The 11,428-nt window shown below is 49.8% G+C and overlaps 1 protein-coding gene across 1 annotated transcript; it reads right to left on the bottom strand.

Moving 5' to 3' along the window:
* Positions 1 to 3,692: 3,692 nt before the first annotated feature.
* On the bottom strand, positions 3,693 to 11,133 carry fbxo46 (F-box protein 46). The gene is made up of 3 exons (XM_068745432.1): positions 10,843 to 11,133; positions 5,581 to 6,198; positions 3,693 to 5,471 (listed from the first exon to the last, which is right to left on the bottom strand). Exons 2-3 carry the CDS (start codon positions 6,049 to 6,051, stop codon positions 3,720 to 3,722), a joined length of 2,223 nt encoding a protein of 740 aa, XP_068601533.1. The 5' UTR covers positions 6,052 to 6,198; positions 10,843 to 11,133; the 3' UTR covers positions 3,693 to 3,719.
* Between the last annotated feature and the right edge of the window lie 295 nt (positions 11,134 to 11,428).

Raw genomic sequence — 11,428 nt, 5'->3', positions numbered from 1 at the left:
ACTGCGTTTTAGTTTCTACCGCAATGAGAGTTTTGGGTATACAGAGATGTTTGGGACGGCAAATAAATCATTTTCTTCACCAGAATTTCAGTTTAAATGCTGTGAATACGTTACCACATGTAAGAGTAACGGCTCTTACTACTGAAATAAAAGAATGTCTTTGTGGATTTATGTTATTTACCCTCAAAAAACGAGCCTCTCGGTCCAGCTGTGTTGTGTTGAGCTTTCAGTTTTTCCGGCTGCAGGCTGCCCTTTGAGTTTTCCTTTCCTTTGTGTGCTTACAGCTTGTATGACGGTGAAGTGATCGTGTTGCACAAGCATGTTTTTTATGGTGAGGACTAAATCTGTTCGACACCAGACACCAGCACACTGTGTCCAGTCAGTCAGCTGCTGCCCTCCGTTTGTGAATTGAAAAGCAAAGTGGATGCTTTGATGAAAGGACACGATTAAAGGACACTTTACTTGAACTCATTTTGTTGATGCTTTTTTTTTCTTGTCAGAATTCTTGACGCACCTCAGTAAGTTTGGTGTATATTCAATCACGTTTATTTATAAGCTGCAGGACAGAAATGCCCAAAAACATCTTCCAGTTATTTCATCATTCGTCCACCAGGGGGCGAGAAGAGACAGGCTATTTTTTACTTCGTAAAATACTGAACCTTGAAAAAACTATATTTATTTAAAAAATAATTTTCTGAAACTTTTTCAACAGTGTTTATCTGGGGGGGGGGGGGGGGGGGGTTATAGTGGTCATTTGATGTAACTGCTAAAACGGAGACAGACAAGTTAGCGGTAGATTAGAGATTTCCTTTATTAGTCCCACAAGGAGAAATTTGGAGTTACAGCAGCGTAGAATAGAGGAGTAAAAAAATGATCAGTTCTGATCAGTTACTGGCTGTGTTTGGTACAAGGGTCAGTCACATCACCTCACTCCATGGAGCGTTCCGGGGGCCTGATGGGGGGGGCCCTCTCTCTTGGTCTGCGGGATCTGCTGCCTTCACTTGTGTGTCTGGACTCTTCTTCTTAATGTCAGTGCTGGTCACTCCAAAGAGGAGAGGAAGGATTTGGACCGGGTGCGAGAGGAGAACGGGATGAGAGCCTGCAGAGCAGAGAAAGAAGTCAGCCATGAACTCAAATGGAACGTACACAACACTTGCAGGTAGCAACTCACTCCACCTGATCTCAGCGGATGAAAACAAAGAAATGTGTGCGGCGTCTCGTTTGGTCGGTCGGCTCCTTGGCGGAAGCGGATCCCAGCGCCGTGAACGCGACTAACCAGTAGAACCAGAGAAGCTGGCATCAGGGAGAACCCTGCGGACGCCAACAACCTCATTATGATGCCACAGGTTTTTAAATTCAGGCTTATTATGTGTAGAAGACAGGTACGGTGGGCACCGAATGCATGTGTGTGTCGGCTGCCCCGTGTGGTGAATGTGAGTATAGCTTGGGAGTGGGTGTGCCCGTGGGTGTGGGCGTGTGTGCGTGTGGGCGTGTGTGAGGTTTAAAGGTGCGCACTCACCGGGGACACGGAGCCAGGGGGGAGGCAGTTGGGTAGCCGTACCTTTTGTACGCTTTGTCTGTATTCCATGGTTCATTTCACCGGTCCATTATTCATCCGTGCAATGTACCTTTCGGACTTTGTTCATCGCCAGTACCGCCGTGCTTGTGCCGCAAATAAATCCACCCGTGAACGCATCCGGGATTCCGCGTCTCTGTACGGACATTTTAGCGCGTCGGATAAATACGCAGGACCCAACACACCTCTCAGCGGCTAAACCAGGAAAGGAAGCCGCAACATTATGCACGAGATCAGTTGTAAAATAAGCAATTAGAATATGAGTATTGGGATAAACGAAAAATGTGTCAAAAAATAAAATGTCTCCCACAGACGGCAACGGTTTTAAGTGTTTGTCAGTGGAAACGGTTCGAAAGACGTACTTGTTCTACCAACAGTGGTCTGTCTGGAATCCATGGAGATCATGGAATGCATTTAGTCAGATTTAAATAAAATAAAAAAGTAGTTTGGACCTGCTGCTTTCATGAGAACTAAGGTAAACAAATGAGCTGTAATGCAGCCTAAAAACGCTGCATCAGGTTAGAACGCCATTACTGTAACACACACACACACACACACACACGCACGCACGCACACACGCACACACGCACACACGCATGCACGATCCAGTTTTTAATCACTTGTTTTTATTTAAGCAGATACTTCTCATTAACATTGTACATATCTGGAACCGGAGCTCTCCCATGATTACCCAAACATCTCTCCACCTCCATGCAGAGTTTCAGGATCGGTTCTATAAAAGGTCCAGTCGGTCAGCTTTTGCATGAGAGGGACGGTGCGAGTGAGGAGAGGAGGAGGAGGAGGAAGAGGAGTTAAGAGTCAGACCCATTACCAGGCACATTGATCTCAGGTTGGTCCAGTCGAGCCTAAAGTGGAGGCTAATGAGCGTCTTAAGGGGTCCCTGTGCAACTCTCAAAACCCCTTAACCATCAGTGAGGTATCTGACACCTCAAACCGTCCGGGGGGGGGGTAAGAGGTAGGGGGGGGGCTTTTAAGGCTGGAAACTGGTGCAGTTTTTATGCGGTCTGTGTTGGTTTCACTCACTTCCAAGCATGAATGATGGCTTTGGCAAACACCGCCCCCTGCAAAAACCAGAGGACGGAGGGGAGAAGGGAAGATAGAGGGGGGGGGGGGGGGGTTAAAATAATGATGGGGGCATTTTAAAAAAAAACAAAAAAAACAACAAACACACACATATTTGCAGGTCGAGAAGGGCGACCGACAGATAACAAGGAAGTCACTCCTCAAATTAAAAACAAATAGAACGGCAAACATTCTCCGAGGCGCCCCGATCAAACCGAGAAATAAAACTGCAAACGATTCAATCGAAAGCAAAGTGACATCAGGCCTGTCCAAAGTGACGCGTCAAGTTCCTCTTTGTCCCGCCACATCTCCCATCATTTTGTGTAAACCAGGAAACGAGTTGGTTGGTTCCTCTTTGCGGCCGGTCCAAGCTCAGGGTCTGGCTACCATGGCGACACTTCACCCCCCCGTCAATAACCAAACAAACGGTCCACTTGAGAATAAACATCAGCGACAACAGGCAATGATTTCAGCAGCATCATCAGGGGGACGAGGACAACGTAGGACATCACAGCACATTCGGAGACGGTGGAGGGACGGGAACCGATGGCGACGGTACGACGGGGAATCGAGTCTGCTTTACACAATCACATCTCTATAGCAACGCTGAAAAAAGGAAATGTACACCTGATGGAGTCAGAACAGCTCATTCCTTGAAGCACCGTTGTACAGCGAACACGGAATACCACAGAGGGGGGGGGGGGGGGGGGGCAGTAAACCTTTATGAACGCTAATCTCAATCAAGTACACGGCAAAGTCTGCACAAGTTGCCCCCACCCACACCCATATATGGAGTTGGACAGAAATCCAACTGAATAAGAGGCAGAAAGGGGACAGTGACAGCAGCAGGAGGGGACCCCAACCCTGGGGGGGGGGGGCAGAAGGCAAGGAGAGCGAGACACCTCTCTTCCTTCTTTACCTCTGAAGGGAGTGTTGGAGCAAAGGAGAAACCAAAGACCTGTCGCGCTGCTTCCTGCTGCTCATCCTCCAAACACGCGAGAGGAGCTGAGATTCGGGGCTTCCCCCCCCCCCCCCCCCCCCCCCCTCCCCCCCCCCCCCCCTACCGCGCCTCCTCCCTCCTGGTGCGAACGGGCTGAGAGCCGTCGGCGGGCTGCTGGACCCAGTTGTTGTCGTGGAGGCCGACGCGGCAGCCCGGCGTGTCCTTGTCCGTCCGCCGGCAGCACATCCAGTAGGAACGTCCGTAAGGCAGGTCGTGGTGGTAAGGTTTGGGGTGCCAGCGGCAGAGGGACACGTCCCCCCGCTCGTACTGCCGCTTGCACTGCTTGCAGGGGTCGTCCCGGTACAGCGGGTCCTGGTTCCAGCGCGAGTCCACCGGCCGGACGCCGAACGCCTCGATCAGCACCTTGAAGTAGTGGCAGGTGCATTTGAGGGCGGCCAGCGAGCGCGTGGGCAGGAAGCCGAAGACGTTCACCGTGACGTGGTCCGGCAGCAGGAGCATGTACTGCCGCGGCTCCAGGAGCCGCTGGATCTGGAAGCGGATCTCCAGGAAGTCGTGAGACACGTGGCGGTAGAGGCGGCACAGCGACGGGTCCGAGCAGTCGTCGCCGGCGCCGGGGGCGTCCGGCGGAGGCGCCCGCTCCCCCGGGCCCGCCGCCACGCCCGTCCCGAGGCCGTTGTTGTTGGCGCAGTCCAAAGAGCACATTCCTGACTCACTGCCGGGGGCCGCTCCCTTCGCGTCCTCCTCTGGGGGGCCCCGAGGCGGCTGGAAGAAGAAGAGCTGTCCAGGAGGGGGGTCATCCGACGGCGCGTCGGTGGAACCGCTCAGCCCCCCGCCGCCCCCCCCACCACCGGACACGGCGAAACACACGGTTTCCTCCTGCACATTCTCGGTGCTGTCCTTGCCGTAAAACACGCACTGATCCACGGCGCCCGTCACCACCACCTCCACGTGGAAGCCCGTGACCCGCTCCCGCCCCACACCGGCAGCTTTCTCCCCGGGAGTCAGCTCCTGGGTCGGGTCCGAGCCGCCACAGGCCTGCCTGTCGGGGTGATGGAGGTCTCCATCTTGTCTGGGGTCTCTGGACGACGGGCTGACGAGTTGGTAGAGGTCGCAGGTGATCTTCTCTTTGGCCCCGGCCGCCGCCTGGTTCCCGCCGCCGCAGCTCATGAACATGCAGCGGGACCGGCCGGACGGCTCCAGCTGGGACCGCGGGTCCAGGTTGGACACGCGGAACGCTATCCTGACTTCACCGTGACTGTGGCCGGGGGGTGGAGGGGGGGCCACCAAACCAGACTCGCCCCTTCCCCTACGCTCCCGTTCTCTGTCTCGATTGCAGGACTCCATTCCGGGAGCGACTCCGAGTCGGATCCGGTTCTCCAGGTTCTCCAGGTTCTGGGACTCAAAGTGGGCGATGGCTTCCGCGACCCGGCACGACTCCTGCTGCTCCTCCATCTCCTGGTCCGTCCCGATGGGGGAGGATTCTTCTGCGTCTTTGGAGGGCTGCCTGTCGGAACCGTCCGACGCCACGGGACTGGGGTCCAACGGCCCCCCCCGGAGGAGGGTGTGCTGGTGGGGGGTCGGGCTCTGCTGGTGCTGGTTCCCGTGGACGGCCACAATGCCCTGGAGGGCCATCGCAGTCCTCTGCTCAACCAGGGCAACCATTTCTGCCACCGACAGCAGGTCCGTCTCGTTCACCCCCCCTGAGAGTAGCTCGTCGGGGCCCGGAGATGTGAGGGGGGGGTCGTGGTTGATGTGTGGCTCCGAGGCTTGGGAGCGGGTTGGAGGGTCGTAGGACGAGCATCGCCTTCGTCTTTTGGCTTTACTGCAGTCCGTCGCCCAGTTGCCCTTAACCTACGAAGCACGGGGGGGGGGGGGGGGGGGGAGGCGCTTTGAGACGCGATCAAAAGACCAAACGACAATTCAAGGAACAGAAAAACTTCGTTTCATTTCAGCTTCTCACCTTCATGGCGCTCGGTCTCGGCTGGCCCGCGCCGCTGAACTGGTGAGCAACGAAGAAAGCGATCTTCTCCTTGGTGTTGCCGGGCTTAATGACATACCAGGTGTCCAACATCACGCGGCCATCTTCCATCGGGGGCCCGGAAGAGGGCGGCGAGCCGGGGGCCGAAGGAGGGGATTGGGTGCGCGTCAGGGAGCCGGAAACGAGCTCGGACTCGGGCGGCGTGTTCTCCGAGCCCACCCCGTCCCCTCCCCCGTCCTCCGCCCGCCCCCCCACCATCATCCCAGCATCTTCACCTCCATCCCCTGCCCTTCTGGCGTCCGGAGGGGGCTCGGCCTTGCAGACGGCGGGGGAACCCGTCCCGCCGCCCCCGCTGCTGCCACCCGAGCCAGGACTCCTCGCTTTGTTCTGGGAGTACGTGCCGAACGGGCGGGGGCACCACAGACGGATGTGGGAGAAGGCGTCTCGGTCCATCAGGATGCGGACCACCGGGGCATATCGACATCTACACCGGCCGGCGGACGCCCCGAACCAGAGCGCTCATTGTCGGCTCCTTGTTCCAGTGCCAACCCGGCGGGCACCGTCCGTTAGCAAGCCGACCGGCAACACCGGGCACGCGACCTGGAGCAACAAGGAAGTAGAAAGAGAAGGAGGGGGGGGGGGGGAAGTATCAGCTATAAAGTACAGCAGGATTTATTAGAGTGTGGATTCATTTAAATAATGATCAAATTGAGACTATTGACAATCAGAGCGGGTGTTTTCACCAACAACCTCTAACGCAACCGACCTGCTGCTACGGTTCAACAATATCAGCTATTCCACGCTACAGTACACCCAAAAATCAGCCCCCTCATTTTTGGAGCCTCTAAATCAAATTAAAGTCTCCTGCAGCCCGTCGGATAAAAAGGACGAAAGACGGAACCGAAACGATCGACATGGACTCCCCTGCATCACAGTGCTTCAAAAAAGACACGCTTAATAGGAGGCAACGCGGGGAGGAGCCTGCAAGGCAGTATGCTGACCCTATTTTTAGTAAACACCAGGAGGGGGTGGGGTAGATGAGAAATCGCTGGAGCCGCTCGCCGGCTCCGCCCCCTTTCTCCCGTCTAAAGGGCCGATGCTGACAGCGATGGGAAAGCATTTAGTGCGTTCTCGCCTACTTTTCTTTTCAGAGCCGCTACGCCAGCCGTTCTTCCTGCAGGGAACGCAATAGCATGCTCAGAGAGAGGAGCGAGAGGCCATGGAGCAGAAGAGTCGCTTTACAAACTTCAAATAGTTCAGGTATGAATAATGACAGCAAATATTGGTCAATTACTACATTTTAGTGCGAGGGTGAATTTCTTTAAGATCAGCAGACATGGAGTAAACACACACAAACATAGAAATAAGCAACGTCACAGCAGGAAGAGGGCGTGAACGGCACCTGATCGCAGGTGATTGATAGGTTGACCCACCAACAGAGTATCTGCCACGTTTTCTAATCGTTCAGGCTACAATGCAAGGAATCTGAAGAATCTTTCATCCAGTCTACTTCAAACACGATGCGTGAACCAGACCACACAAGCACCACGACTCCCACTTTAGATTTTATTATTCCAAGTTCTTGTTTGCTGTCATCTAAAAAGTTGTGAAGCATAAAGTGTGGGAATAGTTTAAGAGATTACGCATCGTGGTTTCATCACAGTATGAAACTATTGACCAGGACTACCTGGAAGCAGGTCGTACGTCTCATTGGAACATTCCCGGACAAACACAATTTAATCTTTTCACTTCAAATCATTTGACATTTTCTGTTCCAGTTTAAAACCCGTTTGCCCAAGAAATCAGCTTCGACGACTGTCAGTCTAATCATTTCAGTAGTTTCTTCGCCGCACTGACTTCAATCCCATTTAAATTAAATCCTGAAGTAAAAATATTATTTATCCAACTTCATAGTTTTTCTGACTAGGGTAGCACCGGTACAAGATATCCGTTATGACAGTATAAATACACCACACATTTCCACAGAATGATAATGATAAAATTATTTAACTGCACATCATAAAGTATAACTGAAGCACGTCAAGCATATTTGCAGCATTAAATCGTAAGCGCAAAGCATTTTCTTCCTTCAAAGTGTTTTTAATTCTGTGCCATGAGAATAAAATATTTGATAGAATCTTAATTTTACGAAGAAACAGAATATCAGAGAATCTTAGCTTGTTAAAGAATATTAGAACATGCTTACTTGTTAACTTTAGAACCGTATCTACCACTTAAAATGAGTTTTCATATAACTGAGCTTGCAATTTCATGAATGACGCTGAATGTTTTTATTCATAAAAAACAAAGGTTAGCAAAGGTGAATACTCCCATAAAAAAAAGAAAGCTATGATCTATTAAAATTCCTGCTTGGCATAAGTTGTGATTTCTCCGTTTACATTACCATTAAGCCCAAGTCAGAGAGCTGGTGTGAATGCTTTTATTTATATACATCATTAAATAATTCAAATGGTTGGAAAATAATTCAGACAAAGCCAACATACACAGTCCTGGCTAGCATCTCGTACCCACAACTCAAGCGTCTCTCAATCACGCTTCACATACTACCAGAAGTCTATTTATGGAGACGCTGACCTGAACGACACTCAGTTTGAAACTTTCTGCATCAGCAAAATGCCTCAAATCTTGTTCAAGCACAGCAGCAGCAGCGCAGTAATAAAACAATACCAGAGACTGCAGCATTGGAATCACGCATGCATCGCTCCTGACTGATCAGATTACCCAGTAGACAGCCAAGTATATGTGAATAGATTAAAGAGGCATTGAGACCCAATCACTCACTCCACTCCCGGAAGTGTCAGGTTTCCATTCGGCTCGCTGCGTAGCAGATTACAGTCAGCGATTTGGCTGCCTCACCTGCCCAGAAAGGTAATGGACGTTTTGAGCTGATCTCACCAAATACAAGAGATGATGAAAAAAGGCAGCATTTAACTGACAGCAAACAACAAATTTTAATCCATTTGTTTGGCACCCATCTAGAATGTTCCAAGACAACCGCAATAAATCCTGCAATTAAAAAACATAACTTTGTGAAACACTGTCTGACAAATTGGTATTTGGTGAATCTTGTAAAGATGGCAGAAAATAGCGCTTTCCTTTATGAAGGAGATTAAAAATATATATATATATATATAATGAAATATACAAAAATGAGCCATCATTATATTTTTGAACATTTGAACAACGAAAACACATCCATCACAAGTAAACACATTCAAGTGGACACGCATTGCAATGTCTCAATTGATACACACAATTGAATAAATTAGCTGTCAAGAGTGAGGACGCGCACGCTACATAGCATGCAGGACGTGTCACACCAGGATGACATTAACGGCTAAACCGGCAGTCAAATCATGCTGCCGGTATACTGCCAAAAGGAGAACCATCTCTAGGGAACAGTATTTCTACTGTAGAACATGTCTACAGTATTTCTTTGTCAATGGCAGTAGCATCGGTCAGTATACTTACAAGGTTTTTGTGTTTAAGGTTCACAATTCTGTTCAGGGATTAAAGTCACACACACACACACACACACACACACACACACACACTTTGCAAAGAGGGATGAGGTTCATGAAGACAGGTGAACTATTTTAACACGCTTCTCCTTTTGCAGAGTTTCAGAATTTTCATTTTCCAGCCTCCATAGTAACAGTGCTAGAAATGTGCAACCCCAATTATCCCCAGGAGGATTTGCAGCATACGAACCTTACATTCTCTAACAGGCTTATTCAAAAAGCTGAGGACATATTTTTTAGTCGCATTGTTTTATTTTGAATTTTTATTACCACTGGCCATTTAAATTTAATGGCTAAAATTGGGGATATATATATATACACACGTTTTATCTTAGTGCTACTGGAAATCGTCTCCCAACCCCAGCATTGGTGTCCCATGACATGATGAAGGGCTGCAAACCTCCACTTTGGGGAAAACCTGCTTCAGCAGACACTCTGCCCACTTCTTTAAAAAAAGAAACATCTTTTTTTTAAGCAAACTGCTTTCCTCCTTGCGTAGTTGGACTCCCAGCTCTCCAAAGCAGATCATCTTTACTGACTTCACCTCTGCCAAGTTCTCCGAGGCGTGGAAGCGGCTCCCATTGTGCCGTCTTGACAGGCAGTCGGGGAGCAACAAGGATTCTTCACTCAGATATCTGTCCAGCTGTTTTTGAGATGTAGACAGACCATTCCCTGTTTCATGTGTGCAAACAGTCAAGTGCAACCCTATGTGCCCCCTTTGACTCAGCAAGCAGCAAGAGAAACTGCAACTCGTACAGAAGATCCTCACACACACCCATAGTAGGGTTCATAGAACGTCAGTCAGACAACTAAAGAGCTTGAAAATGATAACACGAAGCATGCCGGAAGGGTTTTTAGCTCAATCTGCCTCTCTGCATGGATGATATAAGACAATGCAGCACAACTGCAGCCGGCCAGCCGGCCTGCAAAACACCAGCCGAGTGCTTCTCTCAAGCAGTCTTAGGAAGATTATAATGTAGAGATAAGCCTTTACCAGGGAAACCTCAAAAGAGGGGCTCTCCGTGTGATCATCTTTGTGCTGTAACATACATGAAATACATTTAGATGCGAGCTTTGATGGGACGCAGTGTATGAATGAGCCAAACACAATGTCGCATGGGTTTCCTACCTGCTGCGGAACTTCAAAAACAAATTAGAAGCTAAATAAATTATAAAGCATCGACAAGGTGAGATTTTAATGTGGAGTCGTTTCAACTTGGGTCACTTACTTATTCCTGGTTCTGCATTAGATCACCTCCGAACCTTTAAAAAACCGACGTCAAGGCAACAACTCGGTTGACAACAAGTGTGGCGTTGCAAACACAACATGAATCACCCGGTTGGTGTAATTTAAACGCGATAATCACCTTTAAACATCTGAAGGAACGTCTTTGGCCAGTCACCAATGCACGCAGTGCTACAGATAGCTTAACGTCGCAATGTTCGCGAGGCGCTCAACGCCTTACCTGTTCCGCTTAAATTGTTAAATCGAACCCCCCCAAGAAGCCCAAACAAAACGCGTTATGAATAACTTTAAGACTAGTCTTATACGTTGGTAACTCTACCTAGTAAACAGATTCGCCAAGACTTAGCTAACAAGCTTGCTAACTGGATAGCACCTGCAATATAACATGACGTTTGCTAACAAGCGAAGCTATATACATTTAAAATATATATAAATAACGTTGTATCTTGCAAATACCTTAGAGCAGGGTTATCTTTACACGCCGTCCTCAAAAGTGTCCACGCAAACGTTTCCACGATGGATTCCCGAACTAGCCAAACCAGTTCGTCTGTTCAAATACAGGTGACACAAGTTAACTATCCGCGTCCACGTAGCTAAGCTAGCTCTCACCCGCTGGCTAACGTCGACATTAGCCAGCAGCTACTTTCCGACAGCAGCCCTGCGCGCCTGTCAGTTATCTGAACAAAGTCCAGCTGACTCTACTCCTTGTTAGGTCTGTGTGCAAATCGCTCTCCCCGCTATCTGTTTAGAAGTGACACAAGCTTTTACGGTATGTTCTCGGGGATACCAAAATAATCAGTGTCAAAACGGCAGGAGGAAGGCCATCTTGTTGACAAGCAGCTGCATAAGGCCCGTAGCCAATAGCGATGCAGGGTCGGTGGTGTGCCCATATATGGCGTCCGCGTAGCTCCCTCCCTTCCCTGCCCGCTGCTCCGCGGACAGTGGAGCCGCACTGTACAAACAGTTGGAAAATCAATACTGTGCCTATTAGATACATTTATAATACACTAATAATCGTTTTCAAGTGTAATCTTTCTCCATC

The sequence above is a fragment of the Brachionichthys hirsutus genome, chromosome 11 (genome assembly GCF_040956055.1).
Source record: "Brachionichthys hirsutus isolate HB-005 chromosome 11, CSIRO-AGI_Bhir_v1, whole genome shotgun sequence".
NCBI lineage: Eukaryota > Metazoa > Chordata > Actinopteri > Lophiiformes > Brachionichthyidae > Brachionichthys > Brachionichthys hirsutus.
The sequence above is the reverse complement of the archived record's forward strand: the minus strand, read 5'-3'. Positions and strand labels throughout refer to the sequence as shown.

What these genes read in the sequence shown, in the direction of transcription:
- fbxo46 (XM_068745432.1), bottom strand. Translation starts at nt 6,051, where the DNA reads ATGGACCGAGACGCCTTCTCCCACATCCGTCTGTGGTGCCCCCGCCCG. An exon ending in CGAGACCGAGCGCCATGAAG is followed by an intron (nt 5,472 to 5,580) that starts GTGAGAAGCTGA and finishes CGTGCTTCGTAG; the next exon opens with GTTAAGGGCAACTGGGCGAC.